At 33.3% G+C, this 19,415-nt stretch overlaps 1 protein-coding gene across 1 annotated transcript in view; it reads left to right on the forward strand.

Moving 5' to 3' along the window:
- The window catches only part of SOX6 (SRY-box 6), a 417,034-nt gene that overhangs the window by 28,666 nt on the left and 368,953 nt on the right, over positions 1-19,415 (forward strand). Inside the window, 1 exon segment of the mRNA XM_025358428.1 lies at positions 13,099-13,339. Within this exon segment, the coding sequence (XP_025214213.1) occupies positions 13,099-13,339 (241 nt within the window).

The following is a 19,415-nucleotide window of genomic DNA, read 5'->3' on the forward strand; positions in this document are numbered from 1 at the left end:
AGTATACTGGGACTAGAAAACTTACAGTCCCTGGAATTTTTATTTATTGTGATGTGTAAAAATTCAGAATCTTTTTCCTTAAGGATTTTTGTTTTTGTTTGAGTCAAACTATTTTTATGTGAAGTTTTCTTTAAAGAAAGTTAGCATTTGTTTCATAACTACCAAATACCAGGTATTTGCACATATATCAAATTAATCTTTTGACAACAACTTTTCAAGGAAAATGTGTTGTCCCTAATTTTATAGATGGGTACATGGAGACTCAGAGAGTTAAGTAACTTCTCAAGTTCACAGATGTAGTAAGTGAGATTTAAGTCCTTCCTCTAAACCTTTCCATTATACTGTACTTTTCCTTCTGGCAATCTATCCTCATAAGACTGGTAGCAAGTAGTTTTCCAGTTCTAGGCACCATGGATGCAAATAAAGAATTACTTTTGAAGAAATCTAAAAAGCTGGTAGATTAGGCATGATACATGTAAAATTTTTCAGGGAACTACTCCATTTTGGGAAATTGTGAGGTGGAAGTGGTGGTTATATGAGAAGAAAGAACAGGACAAGATAAATAATGCAGGATTCTTTCCTATAACTAACACCATAGTTTGGGAAAACTAGAAATTCTGTACCTTGGTAGGTGTGCAAATATGTACTTGGTAAAGAATCCCTTAGGTATGCAAGATAGCGGGTAGTCATACTTGTCTTTTATAATGATAACTCAAACAATTCTGTGCAATGATTCATGGAAACAATTGGATTCTCATGTTCTCTTGGAGCTGTTTATAATTCCAGGAAATACAAGTGAGAAATTTAAAGGACATAGCTATAAGAAAGGGAGGAGGTGGTGGAAGTACAGAGGGAGAAATACAAGATAGCAGCACTGTAGTTATTTGTGAAACCAGACTGTTTGGTGTGTATAAAAAAATGTGGAAATTGGGTTGGTGGTAAAAACCTTTCTTCAGCTTTCACAGACAATTACAATTTATAAAAATTCATGTCCTTGTGTGAGAGACTTTTCTATTTCTTTTCCTCAGAAGTTAGGATATATGTAATGTTATATAGTAGTCATATTTTAAGAGGGTATCTAAATTACTCTGCATTCCCTGAAATCAACTCTAGACGAGTAGTGTGTTAAATACATATTGTTCAATCTCCTCATTTCGTTTTCTCTCAAGGCTGCTCTCAACACTGACTTTTGTAGTGAAACAGCTCCAGTTGTATCTGATATAGCTGGTGTGGTTTCTCTGGCCAGAGATGGAAGGTAGAAATTTGATCTCATATTTCTCTGGGCCTTGAAATAAATGGACAGTGACATTCTTATTTTATTTCATAATTGTCTATGTAAGAATATAATTAAATGTTGATCGTTTAGGCTAACCAGAAATAGCATGCTAGGAAAAGCATGGATGGTTAACAACGAACAAATATTTGTTAGAAAATTACTGTGTAAAAACTACAGTGAACCTCCCAGCCTTGTGTGTCAGTAGCTTTAACTACTTCCTCAACCAATTTTGTTGTCAAATTGCCCAGGATGAGAGTTAAATGGGTTGGTTAGAGAATTACCTGCTCTATGTTTCTCTCTCCTTTTTAAAGTTATTAACTAGTAATTAAATATCTCAAACTCTAGAAGTAGACAGAAAAGAAAAAGATAGCAAATCCTTTTACTAAGCTCTGATTAAATGAGTATTTCGAATGTCTAACCAGAATATTCAAAATAAAATTCTACAGGAATGGTATAAATTAGTAAAGAATAATTCAGATAATAATTGAAAATAATTAATAATTTATTTAATTTAGATTTCAGACACTTTTAATCCTAATAGCATCTGCCCTGGCATTAGACCAACCTGAGATGAAATTTTGCCTTCTGTATTTACTAGGTATGACCTTAAGTAAGATTTCATTTTTTATTGTTTTAATAAACAGTTTTGTGCCTTGGCTTTCTTATCAGTAAACAGGGATAATGACATTATTTAACTTCTAGAGTTGCTCTGAGAACTAAATGAAATAATACATGTAGCAGTGCTCAGCACAGTGCCTGCCTGGTACTTTCTAAGCATCTTGTAAAAATTATCTATGTATCTTTTCAACCATCTCTTCAACATCCATCCATCCATCATCTGTCCATTGGTTCATCCATTTATCCATCTTTTTTTATGTTTCTGGCAACATAAATTGATTATTTTGGGAGGCTTTTTTTTTTTTGCCAGGGAATATGCAGAACTTTTAAAATATGAGATGAATTTATTGTCCAGGATGTGTGCAAAGAGAAGACACCCCCAGAAAACCAGTTTATTTTAAGTCCTTTTTCATGGCTACTTTTTTCTGGTTGAAGATAATACCCTAAGTTTATTTCTGCCTATTAATGTAATAATATTTAAATAATTGGGAAATATTTACTGAGTGTTTTCTTTGCACAAAACGTTGTGCTAAGTATTGTGGGAATGTAGAGAAAGCTAGGATTTTGTTCTCACCCTTGAGAAGTTTGTAATGTGGTTGAGGTTACTTAGAAAATATAATGATATTATACATTTTAAAAAGATTATGTGAGGTAATATCCATTAAGTGTTGAATGAGTGATATAAAAATATCTAATAAGATCTAATCTCTGAGATCTTATTAGAGGTGTTTAGAAGAGGGGTAGATCATAGTTACCTTGAATAAGCTCAGTTGGTTTCCTAACAATAGGAAAGGAAAGTGAGGGAAATAGGGAAAGACAGGAAGAGCAAAGGCTATGAGGCAACAATAAGTGAAGTTTGACTAGTGAAGATAAATTTATAAAGATTGGTTGCATCTGGATGGAAGGCCTCGAGTGCCAGGGTCAGGAGTTTGGACTTTATTTTGTCATTAGTGGGACAGTCACTGATGTTTTTTGATCAGGAGAGTGGCCTGATGAAGGGAGTAGCAGTAAGATCGATTTGGTGGAGGAGATACTAAAATAGAGAAAGTTTAGGGTCTGTTTTAAGAGTTTAGATATGAGATGTGAAAAAGCCCTGTGCTAAGATTATAAGTATGGTAAGAGAAATGAGCATAAGAAACATTAAGAAATAGCTGATGGAGCTTCATGACGAGCTGGCATTGAGAAGCAAGGATAAACATTAGGAGGTCGATACAGTGTTCATGTTTTGAACCTTGATGATTCTGACAGTGGTACTCTTCTGGGTGTGGATGAATGAGGGGAGGTGTTGAGGAAAATAGTGATGAATCTAGTTTTAAGATGTTTAATGTGAAATTGCAGAGCATATCTTGGTATAAATACTTCACAGTCATTTGAGGACTGTTGGATTTCTGGGAGATGAGAGAGTTTAGTGTTGGGAATATGGATATAATAATCTTAAGATGCTTGATAAAAAGAGTATAGAGAAAGAATAATGTTTAGATTGGCAGTATTAACATGGAGTGGTATTTTCTGTGATTATCTATTCACTTTAATTTAAAACAATAAGCTATTTGCCTATCTCTCCCTCTCTGCCTTTTCCTCCCTCTTTCCCATAGTATTGAATTGTCTACGATGTGTTGTGCACTGTGCTGGGCACTGGGGATCCAGCAATGAACAAGATGGATGAGCCCTGTCCTCATGAAATATACGGAGTAAACTTGTTTTTTAATTAAACAAAATATTTTAATGAGTTCTCTTTTTTTCCCATTTACCATAAGCTTGTGCTATGCAAGCATTTATCTCCCAGAGTCTGAGAGACATTCTCTGACAAGAAGTTTCCTTTTCTTCCTGTCGTTGATACTTTTTATTTTACTATATTGTAATAAATACTCTGTAGGAGTATAATTTCAGGAATTGATTAAATTACCCATCATCAAAGTTTAGGAAATACTGATTGCAATCCCTTTGCCTGGGAGATTTTTATTGTGCTCAGCTTATAAGAAGTGTCTCTTGGAAAAAATTGTATTATATTATTTGAAAGTTCTAAGAGCAAGGAAAAAGATGCTTTTCTAAAACTGTCTTATTTCTTACATCCAGACATTTCTGTTAATGATGTGAAGTTTATCTCAACTCAAAATAAAACGTGCAGCTGGAGATTGGACTTCCCTTTTCTCCTGTTTCTTGCTATCCTTGTTTTCCTTCTGATTTAGTCACCAATGTTCAACCAATGTCTTCATCTCACTCTTTCCTCTATTCCTTTGTAATAAAATAGAGGAATAGAGAAAGAGGAACACAATGCAAGATTGAGGAACACCAGTTGAGACTGATATCAGATGAAAGCATTTTTCTAAGGAAGGAGATAGTAGATTATCAATGTCTGGATTTGTATTCTAAGATTTAAGCTCAGGAGAGCCTATGCTCTTGATGATCCTCAGTTCATTTCACTGTCACCCTGGTGTAGTTAGTGCCTCCCCCTTTTTTGCTAAACTGGTCCATTTTTGTGCTAAATGATCATAAATGATGTTATTTAGAACAGAAGTATCTGTTCTAAAATTGGAATGGAATATTAGGCATATCAGGCATTAGCTGTAGGAAATATTTCAAAATTGAAACAGTTAAAATGGAAATATCAGGCATATCAGGCATTAGCTGTAAGAAATATTGGTAAAATGGTATATCAGGCACATGGTAAAAATAGAATGTCAGGCGTATCAGGCATTAGCTGTAGGAAATATTTTCTTGCTTGCTTTCTTTCTTCTTCTTCTTCTTCTTCTTCTTCTTCTTCTTTCTTTCTTCTTTTCTCCTCCTCCTCCTCCTCCTCCTTCTTCTTCTTTTCTTCTTCTTCCTCTTCTTCTTTTTTATTTTTATTTTTTTTGACAGAGCCTTGCTCTGTCACCCAGGCTGGAGTACAGTGGCACACTCTTGGCTTACTGCAACCTCCACCTCCCAGGTTCAAGCAATTCTCATGCCTCAGCTTCCTGCAGAGCTGGGATTACACGTGCGCAACACCATGACTAGCTAATTTTCATATTTTTAGTAGAGACAGGATTTCACCATGTTGGCCAGGCTGGTCTCAAACCCCTGACCTCGCGTGATCCTCCTGCCTTTGCCTCCCAAAGTGCTGGGATTACAGGCATGAGCCATTACACTCGGCCTAGCTGTAGGACATATTGTCTGATAGAAATGACATTATTGATGGAAAAAGCCCCTATATTTAGAGTATTTTGAGAATGATTAGAGATTTTGCTGTATTGGAAGGAATGATGTAAATTTGAATGTCTTAAATCTTGAGTTAGTTATGAAATAAAATCACTTTCCTAAGAGAGCTTTTAAAATGCAGTTTGTTTGGAGCATTATCTATATTAATTATATTCATTTTAATTTGTATCTTAGGAATCTTTGGAGTGTGGGAGAACCATGTCAAATTTTCAGTCCTTTAATACTAATTTAGCTTCAGGTTACTGAGATCACTTTGGTAGTCAGTCAATATGGTTACCAAATTTGGATGAGAATTCCAGATGCTGAGTGGCTCAAAAACAGTTGTGGATATGTGTCCTATGCTTTGTTATTTCTCTAAACTTGTGTAGAGACATTAAATCACTTTTGTGAGATGAATTTTCAACATCAAAAATAAACGCTACTTTAGAAGACAAAAATGAAGCGTAACTCATTTAGAAAATTAAGACAAAAGCTTTTGAGGTTGGATCCTGCCTGTCCTTTTCATCCTTCAGGAAGATTTCTAGGCTAGAAAGACATCTCTAAAAACAAAGTTTTTATAATGGAAAATGTGCTGACATACACTTTAATGATATAGTTTCAAATGGCAGTGATATAATTTGTAGGCCTTTGTGCTTGGAAATGTCTGGAAAGTTGTAGTGCTCTTATTAATATTTGTAGTCACTTTTTATGAATTAGTATTTCTTGTTTTTTATTTTTATTTAATTTAAGATGAATAAATCTTATTATTAAATAACATGAAGATTGCATCGCAGCCTTCAGGATTAAAATGCACTCCTTTTTTGGGGAAGCAGATAGATGTGTTTACTCTGTTGCGAGATTTAGATTTGATTTTTTGTTTTCTTCATGGTAATTATGTTTGCACTTTGCTGATCACTAGTTTTGCATTATTACAATGGAAGGTGACAATTTGATTGTCTTCAATTGGAGAAACAAGTAATTTTATATTCACTAAGCTGTCAGGTAACACTAACTCACAGTACTAAGAGCTCCTGGCAATGCAGCTTGGCACCTATATTTAACTGCTTTGATGCTTGTGTAACCTCTGCTGAATCAGAAATACTTTGCTGGCTGGAAATGGTTTTCAGACTTGTACAATGAGGTTTTCATTAAGTAGACAAACTGAAAATGGACTGCAAAGCCATGATTGTTTTTCTCCTCCCCTTCTATCTCCTCCCTTCTTTTTTCCCCTCCCCTTCCCCTCCCTCTCTACTCTCACTCCCTTCCTCCTTCCCTCTTCTTTCTCTTCTTATTGTCTCTCTGTGAATAGGAACCTGAAATTTATACCTTATTTCATCACATGAAAGAGTGGACTTGGTAGATTGCCTTATTTAGCTAAAGGAGAACCTCAGAGATGAACTTCTTTATATAAATTTGTTCAGTGTTTGTGTGAATTTTTGTATTTTGAAACAATCTATATAGTATCAATATTCATTTTTCTCTTTTTTTCTGGAAATATTGAAGAGGGAAATTCAAGTTAAGAATGGAAAAGTATACAGTGACAGTTTCCTACACTTTGTCTCTGAGAAGTTATTGTTCTGGTTTATGATTTTTGTTCATATAATTGGATAAGATATCCTGTACTTGGGCTTCCATATTAATGGGCCAGTTTCAAGCTGACAGAGAGATGTCTGTTTATTCACTTAAAAAATTATAGTTCTCATTTTTTATGAAGAGGAGATTCAAAGTGAACTTACATAAATAAATTCATTCTGCTATTATTTTAGACAGCTTTCTTTCACTCCAGCCACACAGAGGTTTTTCATTGAGCTATAAAGTCATTGTGCTAGATTAACATCCTCTAAGTTAGTGTATATTTATAGTAGCCATTGTTAGGTTTTACTCTTATTATTAAGTCACTGATTTTATTTATAAAATCTGGGCCTGGCTTTCCGAAGCAAATATTCCAAAATGTTACTGGCAGATAAACTATGAGAAAACCATACTATTTCTATCAAGCAAAACGTATAGATTGATGTTACATGAAGTCAAGTTGTTTTGATGCCAGAAGAAATCAGATACTCAGGGACACTTAATAATTATAGGTTTTCCATAGGCAGTCAGTCAGCAGGCCAGTCGCTAGGCTGGTTGCCTGTCTCTTCCAGCAGATACTAACCAATTAGACAGAGGTAGTTACGTGATGTAACATTATCAGGAGAAACAATTCATGAGTCAAAGCATTCCAAGACATATGAGCTCTAGTCCAAAGAACAGTCTTAAGCTACATAAAGTGACAGCAATATTGTCAGCTAAATATAAACTCTAGAAACACAAACTTTGATGACTTAAGAAGAATCTGTTCCAGGTAGTTCTTGTTTTGTAAGAAGCTCAGAGAGCCTTTGAAGACAATTTTGGTGCTTTGCTGTGAAAAATTGGACCCTTAGAAAAGTCAAAATCCATTAATTTAAGCACTTTCTTAGACATACTTCAGGAGCTTCAAATGTATTTCATTTACCTCATCTACATTGATTTGACAACTAATTCAAATCTGTGAGTTTTCTTCTAATAGGTATTGTCCTCATGTGTTACCATATCTGTTCTGAAAGTGCTGCTACAAACTCTAGAAGATAGGTTTATAACTTTCTAAGGTAATTCTGAAAACAGTTACCTTCTTTTCGCCTGAATTTTCTTAATTACTTGTTAAACACATGGAAGAAAAAGAAATATCTGGCAGAAGCAGAGGGAAGTTTGGAGGTGGATTGGGGGAGAGTAGGTGGTAGTGTTGTATAAAGTAATACAAATAATTAGTAAGCACCCTCTGACTTTACTGGGATGAATCAAGGAATGTTTTAAAAGGTATGTCTTCATTTTAATATCTAGAATTAAGGTGTACCATGCCACCCTCCCTTCCCCAAGAGCCTTGAATGTGGAAATTAGATATATAAGAAGAGGGTTTTAAAATCATTCTTTGCCCTAAGCTGGGTGGACTGGTGTCCTTTGTAGAGGTTCCTGGGTATTGTGCTTTTTGGCAACTAAACATATCTGTTACTCATGTTCCTTAAAATGAGAGGCACTGTGTTATATTTTTGGAAAATTAGTTGTTTATTTCTCAGTATCAGCTCAAGTACAGCATTGTATTAACAGTGAATTATCTGACAGAAATGAGTCTACCAGATAGCCTGGAGCTGAGCTGCAAAAATAAGTGTGAATGTTGGCCTGAAGTTTTAATTTTTTTAAATGAGTAGAACAACTCTTAAAATGTTGCTTTATGTTAAAAACAGGACTTCTTTTGAATAAATGTAACACACCTGGAAAGTGAATGCCATTTGATAATAATCATAAAAATAATGGAAATATTTTCAAAAACCCAGTTAAATATATTGCTATGATGAATTCAGTGACTCTTTTTGATAATTATATAAGTTTCAAATGATAGTTTTGAAAGATGGATACTTTTCAAGCTGTAATTTAAAAAATGTAATTTTGAGTGATTGTCTTATGAGAAAGTTTAAAAGTTTGAAGTTTGTTTAAAAATAATCCTGACTTTAAACATATAAAAATAACTGTGTTTAAAGAATAATGTCAAATCAGAAAAGTTCTAGAAAATATGATATTCTGAGATAGAGGACTTAATGTACATGTATCCAGCATTCTCATCATTTTATAAAGTCTTGGGCCAACTAATTTTGATTTATTGTTGCAGAACAGAAAATAAATTTACTGTCTGAGTAAGTTTGTAATAGCCCAAACATTCAGACTTTGTACTGGTGTTTTGGAGTAGAATAATCACCTTTCTAGAGGTGTTCCTACTGACTTCCTAGAGAACATTCTCAGTAAATGGAGGCTTTATCTCCAGCAATCTCATTTCCCAAAGTCCTAAACCCGAGTTCTTCCCAGTGGCCTGGCATCCTGGGTTCACTTGATTGTTGGGCAGAGACATTTCAAACTCAGGGAACATATGATGGGAATTTAGTTTTATGTGTCCCAAAGATATTTACTTCTCTTTGAAGGTTTTACTTGATAATAGCTATGCCCCAGAAAACCATCTTGTTTAACCAATGTGATAAGTTGACAATGTAGTTTTTCTCTCTGATTATAATGTACTCTGTGTAGTCAATACACTGGTACCATGTGAGTGTAATTTCCTCTTTTATTTTATCTCCAATGCACTGTATTATAAATAAACAGTTAAAAAAAACACCAAACAAATCTGTTGCATCTCCTTTTAAGATTGTACCACTGTAGACACTTGTTCTAGTAAAGTAGAATTGGGCGCATTTGATTGCATTTAAATTTTTCATGCTTCAGCAGTTTGGCTGGGAGCACAGTAAAGAAAAATCCCATGAGCGAGGATAGTTTAGAATAATAGAACTTGATTTTGTGTATTATAGCGGCAACATTTGCGCTGCTTTAGTTAGGGTTGTGTCAGCACTTCCATTATAAACCCCTGTTTTCAGGGGGTATAACTAGGGAGATTTTTTTTTAATACAAATTAAAAAAACAATTCATTTGAATGATTTTTAAGTTATAATAGTGCAAAAATAAAACAAAGTATAGTCACATCGAAATTGACCATTCCGCAAGGATTTTGATTTTCTTTTGCTTATTAGTTCTATAAGGCAGCAGCTAAAGTAAGGTGCTGTTTTAATATGTTGGGGTTGAAAATTTTTGCAATGGAAAATTACTGACTGAGCATTAAAATAAATGTAAGCATTCCACGTGACACTTTAAAACACTGAAACGTGGGTATATTTGATTTATGAGTTTCTAAAGGATAGTAACTGTGGTACAGTGGTTATAGTAAAGGTATTACCAAAAGTCAAGTGTCGTTGAAGCTTCTAGAATACAGTTTGGTTGGTTGAGTAAAATGTTTTAAAGGGGAAAGCTAAAGTAAAGAAATGAATGAGATGTCATCAGGATTATTTAATAAAGTAATTATGCAGAAAATCAGTGAATCAGATCTAATAATCAGCAAATTTAAACTTTAATAAACTCTGCATTAAAAACAATTTGTGCACGTTTTATAGCAAAACTCAAAACCACCACCCAAAACAAAAATCAACAGTAAAACCAAATATAAAAAAAGATGTAAACAAAAAAACCCCAACAATTTTACCAAAAGGAAATGCTCAAGGAAATACCTTGCTAAAAACAAAACCCATCTTTTTCTCCACTAGCAATGCATTTAAGAACTATAATAAAGTAAAAACAAGAAATTATATGATTTGGAAAAGTATTTTTGGAACAAAAAATGTTAATTCCTTTGCTAAGGAAAGGGATTTCAAAATTGAGTGTGTTTTTCTTGATTGTTAACCATTGTTGTCCTACCTCCCCATCTCCTTTTCGTCTAATGATAGTGTGAACTGAGGATGAACACTCAGATTTAATATTGCTTTTATTGGCAGCTTATGTTTTATTTGAAACCTTGATACACATATGTATTTGTAGGTGCAAAATAAAAGACAAATTGTGAGATGTTATAAATAGGTAGCATTCCTGAATGGTCACTGGAGGAATCACAAGAAGACTGTTGATGAATAGAGGTGAAGCCTTTCCTCACTAATTGTATTCAGCGTGTAATTTCTAAACTTCCCTCTGAGTTTTGATTTTCAATTAACACTCCCCATTTGAAGATAATTTTCTATTTAATGTAATTGCAGGAAATAATTTATTGGCTGATTAAGACTGAGGACCCAGCCTTCCTTAAGAAAACATTCTAACAAACCATCCTTTAAACTCAACTCATAGATTTAGTCTATTTTTACAGCTGCAGAGTTGTATTTAATTAGGATTGTGCACTATTGTTCACTGGTGAAGTTTATAGTTGAAATTATTCTTAAGAGACTGTTTTCATTTTGAGTTTTGTCATGATTAATTTATACTAAAGCAGCAATCATAGACATTGCTATTGGAAGGAGCCAATTCACTTTATAATAAGAAGATGTCTGTTGAGGGAACTAAAGTAACTGATTTTTGGATCATGACTTCCAACTGTATTTAACTATTTTAAAAAGCAGAAGTACATTCATTCTTTTGTTTTTAACATGAATGATTATTGATATTGTCAGTATCTGAAACAGGAAATAACTCTTGTTTGTGGCAAGCTCTTGATAAACTTGCAGAACAGTTATAATTTGCCTGGTTTTAATAATAGTAGTTATGGGGCCAGTAAAGTAAGCCATATAGTAATTCTAGAAGCATCCATTGGCTACCATTTTTCATAATCATGTATATGTTTGTTCATTTGTTATTATTGGTATAAATTGGTCAAGAATATATCTGATTTATTGATATAGCACTCTTTAGAACATTTAATTCATTTCTTCTCAAAGAAATTATAGGCATTCTTTTGCATTCCCTTGCCCCCATTTTATTTTCTAGTATCAAATTTAATAGATACATTTTTTGTTATTTGTAGAATGATTATTATAAATTGGTATCAGCATTTTAATATGTTTCAAAGCACTTCAAAAGCCTGTAATACTTTTATTTAGAACTGTGCATAATTAGATTAGCTGATCTTATATTAATTTTTTTCACTGTAGGATACTAAATCTGAGCCCCCTCATTAATTGTGAGAAATTTAGCATTAGCTGTTAAATCCTATGTGAAACATGGGCTGCTACATAAAAACTACTGTTTAAATTGGAATTAACTTAATTATTTTTCTTGCACTTGATATTTCCTTCACTGTAATATTCATGAAAGCATGTGACAGATTTGTAAATTTAACTGTTAATCTCAGATTTCTAGACCCTTTAATCAGTATTTATTTGTCTGCAGAAACAGTACTAGCAAGTTAATGATTTGCTAATTTGAAAAATGCTCATGTGGTTTCCTATGTTAACTGATTTGTGTGTTTTTTTAAAAATGGTATGAAATCAATTAATGCTAAATAGCAATTAAGGTGGAGATTTTATTCCTTTCATTACACAGCAGTTTTAGAGCTAAAGATGTAATAAACTAAAAACGATGTAAAGTTTTAGAAAAAATGCTATATTCCCTCTTCTGTTAAGTTATAAACTTTCAGTGGTTTTATTTTCTAACCATTTTGCCAAGAAATGCATCTTGATAAAATGATATTCTAAACATTTTGAAATTCTACTTAATAATCATGGTTTTCTGATTTCATATGAGGGTACAAAATGGAGACCTTGTCATGCAGAATGTAGTCGATATTTATTTGTGGGCACATAAATTAATGTTCAGTATTGTATTTGGAGGTTTTAAATATTATGCACAGTAGGCATTTTACTATTTTCATGGTAAATGCTTTGAATCTTTAATGTACTTTCTAATACAAAATAGAGGTATAGCTATTTCAGATACTCAATTCAAATGCTACAAAATTGTCCTAAAACTAATCTAACAGTATCAGCCACTCAATCAATATGTCACTTAAAAGTTAAGTTACAACAATTGACTCATTTTAAAGGTCTTTTAACAAGCTTTAGATGGCACTAAGTAGTGTTAGGCCCAGCCCTAATAATACAAAGTATAAACAAAGAAGTCAGGATCAGATTTGTTTAGGACTTTAATTATGAATTATTTACTCCCCTGATTATATTTTCCTACATATACTTCTTTTGCTCCTACATAAACCATAGGAGAAAGTTGGATATTTGTGCTTTCAAATCATCTTGCAAACTGACTCATTTGCCAGTTCATTCATTCATTTTTTTCCATTGCTAACTATCACCCTAAATACTCTCAAGAAGCTTATAATCTAGTTAAGAAAACTAGGAGGGAAAATATACGCATACATACCCTGTCCATTATGAAAACTTACTCTGTAAAAAAATCATTAATGGATTATAGGAGAGAAAATATGCAGTAGTTACTGGGAAGAGGTTTGCTGAGTTAAAAGCAAAGAGGGAAAGCAGGACACATAAGCCAAGAGTTCTTTTTCTGGGGTTTAGAGTGGATCACAAATATCTCTAAAGTTAAATAACTTTCCTTTTTTCCTGAACTAGCCCAAATGCAAGGGTTGGTTTACGTTTTGTTATTGATAGCCATTTTTAATCCATTCTGTTTTCCTTCTTCTGCAGAAGAATGTCTTCCAAGCAAGCCACCTCTCCATTTGCCTGTGCAGCTGATGGAGAGGATGCGATAACCCAGGATTTAACCTCAAGGGAAAAGGAAGAAGTCAGCGATCAACATGTGGCCTCCCATCTGCCTCTACACCCCATAATGCACAACAAACCTCACTCTGAGGAGCTACCAACACTTGTCAATACCATTCAACAAGATGCTGACTGGGACAGCGTTCTGTCATCTCAGCAAAGAATGGTGAGCTTTTAAAATCTGACCACTGCCACTAAATGTATTCCTTAGTATGTCCTCATTATAAATAGATATTTTAGGGAAATAGATGACCTTAGAGTTATTTTTGTTTAGATCATGAAACAACTACCAGGTACATATTACTAAGATACTAATAACTCAAAAAACTTGAAAAATGGTTTGTGATTTAGTGTATATACGTTTATTATTAGGTCAGTGTGCCAAGAATATATTTTATTGATTGATTTTTGTGTGGGGGATTGGTTATCTTATTCTATGAATCCATGAATTTAAGGTGGTTAACTTGGTAATATCACAAAATAGATATGATCAAATAAAGTATGGCTATGTATTAATATTGAAACATTTAAGCAAATACAACTGCGTGAATGAGATCATATGTTGAATATACCTTCAATGAGAAAATGCAGGTATTTATCATTTTTAATGGTCATTCTTGATTTATAATAAAGCTTTTCTCATTTATGTGCCTATATATTAATTTCAAAAGGGCATGCAAACCTCCTGAGAATCATTCAATCAGACTACAGGAGTTTTCTCAAAAAGTAGAAACAACATCAAATACATGCAGTATATTTAGCCAGCTTTCCTATGTTAAATTCCATCCCTAATCATCAAAACAGAAACCATAGCCAGTGACATTAATTATCTAGTTCAAAGCAAAAATATTCAATTTTTTTAGCATCTAGAAGAGATTAAAATCTTAATATATTTTATTAGATTAGAAGTTTTAAACCCCATTTTGCATTTCTTAATTTTTGGCTAACTAAAATTAAGTTAATGAAAATTATTTTAAGTGGGCACTGAGAAAATTTTTATTTCTTAACAAAAATAAGGTAATATTTCCAATACATTTACTACTAATAACACATATTTAGATTCTTATTCAATGCTTAATGTCTCAGAGACTTAACTCAATAATTTATGAAGGAAGACATTTTTCTTTTTCAGATGATTTTGCAGACACAGCCAGTGCTCTGGAGCAGTAGGTAAGAAGCAGAGGATTGAAAGATAGTTTCTAGACTAATTTTAGTTTTGAAAGGGATCAAAATTGTACAATTAGATCCACTGGAAGATTAGTTTTCTTGAGTAGGAAGAAGGTAATAAAGCAAGTCTATTTTTATGATTGAACTTAAGTTGTTCATTTTAACACCTCCAAGGTGAAATAGATATCCAGTCACTGCCACTTGCTTATTGTCAAGATAATAGAGTGATGTTTCATTTTTATTTCAACAAATATTTATTGAGTACCATCTATGTGCCAAGCATTCTTATTAGGTGCTGACTATATAGTGGTGAACAAAGCAGACATGATTCATTCCTTCATGGAGTTTATAGTCTAGGAGAGGGAATAGAAATTAGATAAATATATATAGAAATATATAATTAAAATATGATGTTTGCTGTGTATGAGGAGAAAGAACAGAATGCTATGTGAGAACATAATGAGGCAAACCTAATTTAGAATAGATGGTTAGGAATGCCCTCACTGAGCCAAGGATGGTAAGAACTAACCAGTTAGAGTGGAACAAAGAGTAAAACTGCAGAGGGAACAGCATGTATGAAGTATTTGAAGTGAGAAAGTTACTGCTTAATGTCAGAAAGTAAAAGATGGCCTTCATCGCTGGAGAGTTACGATGAAGGATGCAATATAATGTAAGATATAGTTGGAGAGATTGGTAGGGGCTATATCAAACAGGACCTTGGAGATAACATTATGGATGTGAGATTTGATCTAAGTTCAATGGAAAACGTTTGAAGCATTCAAAAACATTTCAAACAGATAAATTCTGACTGTGATATAATGAATGGATGGGAGAGAGACAAGAGTGAAAGAAGGAGGACCCACTGGGAGTCTATTTCAGAAGTCTAGGTGAGAGATGAATGGCTTGAATTAGTGTAAAGGAAGAGTGGCTAGAGAGAAAGGATAGGTTTAAGATATATTTTGGCTTTTATGCCAAATCTAGTCATAGACAAATAAAAATAACTGCACTGGAAAATATGGGGAGAATAAGAAAACAGTTCAAATTTTATTTCTTTGAGAACACTATACTTATTTTTCCTAGAAAAATTGTGTTTGTATCTTGATAAGTCCCAAGTTACTTTGGTGGGTTATTCTCAAACTTTTATCATCTAAAATTTTGTCTTAAAATATATATTAATAATTTTCTTACCAAATTTATATTAAATGTGGTTTATGATAGTATAAAACAGTTTAATGGTACAAATAAGTTAACTATTAATGTAAAAGAAATCATACTTGCTAGACATGTTTTCAAACTTTCACTTTCTTTTGCTGTCAAACATTGCTTTCCACTGGAGCCTTTGTGTATTCCAAATGACTAGAAGCCAAAATATTTTGTTTAAACTCCCACTCTATAGTATTTCCCAGCTGTGTACTTATATGGTGTAATAAAAGGATTTAACAAATGGGAAATAGCAGCTGCATTTGGAAATTCCCTTTGTGCTTCTTTTTCACTGGATAGATTCAATATTGTGTAACAACTGTAATATCAGACCTGTAATGACTTATACTGTGAGTACCATATCACTAACCAATTTTTCTTTGCAGGAAAAAAACAATAGAAGGATTTTAAGTTTCTGGGCAGACCTGCAAACCTACATATATTGTGTGTGTGTATGTGTGAGTGTGTGTTCGAGTGGGACGACTGTGCTAATGTAAAATTTAATAAACATTTTATCTCATTCTACTTTAAAATAAATATGAAGTCAAAAAAGATGTTTATGAAATTAAGTAAAACTTGTAGTTTTCTTTAATGGATCATATTCTGTACTTGTAATTGAGTTCCAAAAAATAGTTGTGAAGAAATAAAATTTAAAAGAAAATCTAAAAAATAACAACATTTTTTTTCAGCACTTGTACAGTTTCCATTGTTATTTACTTTCTGTAATGGCCCTCATGGCCCTCATTCATGAACTGTTAGAAACAAGCCCTAAAAGTTTCTTATCTCCTGGATTCAGGAAGGGTTTTACTTTGAAATGTCATGACCACAGAGGAAGTTTTCTGTCAGAGAAGGTGAAGACAAAGCAAAGAAGTCCTGCTAATTCCCACTTCCTGATTAGAAAAAAAAATCTTTAAATGTAAAAATTCTGATTATTTTGAGGTGACACTGCAACAAAATATGAGACCACATAGGTTCAAGCAAGAAAAATAATTTGTAATGGCATAAGCAAAGAAGGAGAATAGAAATTTTAGAAATAGGATTTCAAGGACCAGTTTGAGATAAAAAGTTTTAGATTCTGATTTTAATCATAATTACCTATTTTATAGACACCAAATTGTTGAATTATAAATTTAATGTGCTATGTTAATTAGTGAGAGCCATTTGAAGGTTGGAAAGTTAGTGTAAATAAGAGTCACTATCCTTCTCTTTCCACAACCACTACCACTTTCATCATGGCACCTGGTGTGCCAATACCTTTTTTGCAGAGGAATGTTGACACTGTCCACTAAAACATGCTTTTGTTCTCATTAGGACTGACTCATTAGGCTGGAATACATTTGCATAATTTTTTTCATGGAAAAATGTACAGCATATTATTCTTTTTGATGTTAATAAGCATGGAGAAGAATATTTTTGTGATGATGTTTCATGACCTGTATATGATATTGTGTGTAATGAGTATCTGCTAGATTGCAACTGTAGAAAGGACAGATAAACTTATATAATGTTGGTGATCTTTTCTGCAGATTACATACAATTTTTTGGTGCAAATTATGTATAGCTACTTATATCAAACAGATAAATTACAATGTACATGTTATTTTGAGCCTTCCCTTCCTTACTTTTTTTTTTTCTTTTGCTTTAGAGTATAATTTAGAAAGGAGTTATCATCACTGGATACCTGAGTATATAGTACCTGCTAAAGTTCCAGGCACAAGGACTAACTTGTGAATAATATAGATAAGATCCCTGTTATCATAGAACTTACAGTATAGTAGTATGGCAGATAATAAAGAAATCTTATAGAGTGAGACAATTTCAGACAATAATAAGTACTATGAAGAAAATTAAGTAAGAAAATGTGATAGAGAATTACTCCTTTAAAAAGACCGGGGAAGGTCTTTTTGAGGAGGTGACATTTGAGCTGAAATTTGAATAAAAAGAGAGTTATTGTGCAAAGATTTGGAGAAGACACCCAGTCAGAGTGTATAATAAGTACAAAAGTCTTTTAGTTTGTGTGTTTGAGAAACAGAAAACAACAGGGTGGCTGGTGAGGGAGAGAATGGTATGAAATGAAATCGGGGAGGCTAGCAGATTGCAGATATTATGGAGTCTCATAGGCTACAGGGAGGTGTTTAAACTTTCTTTCAAGTATAAGTAGAAGCCATTGGAAAATTTTAAGCAAGGGAGTAACATGATTTGATTTATGTTTTTAAAAGATCACATCGCCTGCTGTGTAGAGAGTGGACTGTGAGAGAGAACATCAGAAACAGGAACATGGATTAGGAAACCATTGCCATAGTGAAGGTGAGAGTTGGATGATAAGCGGAAGAGTGAACAGTTTAGGGAGATTCTTCATTGAAGAGTTCTCAGAGATTCTGAAGAAGACAAAATTTACACAAAGGGTGGAGAGAATATTTTAAGTAATGTACATGTGGGCAGAAACATAGTCAAGAATGACAAGAAATGAGGTTGGTGAGACCAAGGAGACGAGGGAAGAGAGTAGAAATGCTCTTGGCCAGAGAATGGGCCTCGGTGAGAGACAAGCTTTTTGCCTAAGAAGCAACTGTTAGTAGGTGGCTTCTGTGATAGGCCATGGGGATGTGGGTAAGGCACCAACACTCTCATGAGATATAAAATGTGATGATTGTAAGTGGGAACTTATGCACATGTGTACACTTACATTCTTATATTGATATATATTTTGGCAAAAATATACATCTGGCTTTTAACTACTAGTCTAAGTAGGTGGAAATAACCATAGTGGACTCTCAGCCCCAGAATATCTGAACTCCTTATAAGAGACCTACTTAAATTCCTCCAGGGGAGTTTTATCTTCTAGAAAAGTTTTAAAATAAGTTTCCATCTTAAATAAAAGATGTCAATAATGCCCTTTGCTGTAATTGAATGAAAATAATGGTAGGTGTCCTGAGATATTTAATAAATAACTATTGAGGAAAACACCTTCTTGCTTGCAAACAATTTCTGCTCTCTGCTCCTCTAGCTTTCAGTCTCATGAAGTTGCTAATCAACTCTGGAGTGTTTTTTGTTTTTCACTTGAAGTCATAAAATTGCTGGTGTGGACTTTGTACCATTTCTGGGAACGGAGCTATTGTCATTACATGATAACAGTCCAGGAATTTTTAGTGAGGATCTAATCTTCAGTCTTGCTGTTATGACAGACTTTGAGAAGATTTCTAATCTTGTTATTTTAGAGATTTTAAAAACTTGAATTGTTGGCAGTTTTTTGTAAGATTTTGTCATTTAAGGTAGTAGGCAGCACTCCTTACTTTTATTGGGACTGTACTTTAGAAAGTGTAGTGAAACCCACTCGTTCACTTGGTCCTAACTAGTGTATAGACATAATGATAACTCCTAAGGTGAGATTTATGTACACCTTTGTGGTACCTGATTGGCATATGAAGCACTGGAAAAAAGTCCATAAACCTGTGAGGTTTAGACTTCTTGAGACATTTAGTTACTACTTCTCTAATTTTTGGATTTTGAAAATACATTCAATTTTAGTAAAGTTAAAGCCTAAATTTCTGTTAACAGGTGAAAATGGTCATCCTTACCTTGAATCACTGCATAATATTTTCTAGGAAGACTTATGGGGGATTTCCCAGTTCCTGTAACTTTGAAACTATATTTGCATACAGTGCTATCTCTTTTTCAACCTATTTCAGAAATTTAATAACAGAAATTTATTTAGAATTTGAACTAAAAAATAAAACATTTTATTGCATGGAATCTGGCAAAGCTCTTGCTGTGGGTAGTGAAATAGACAACAAATGTTGTCTAGCGTTAACACATTGATTACCTTTATATTTTTACACCCTGATGATGTGTACTGTCCTTTAAAAAAAGTATGTATT

This window comes from Theropithecus gelada, chromosome 14 (genome assembly GCF_003255815.1).
Source record: "Theropithecus gelada isolate Dixy chromosome 14, Tgel_1.0, whole genome shotgun sequence".
Taxonomy (NCBI): Eukaryota; Metazoa; Chordata; class Mammalia; order Primates; family Cercopithecidae; genus Theropithecus; species Theropithecus gelada.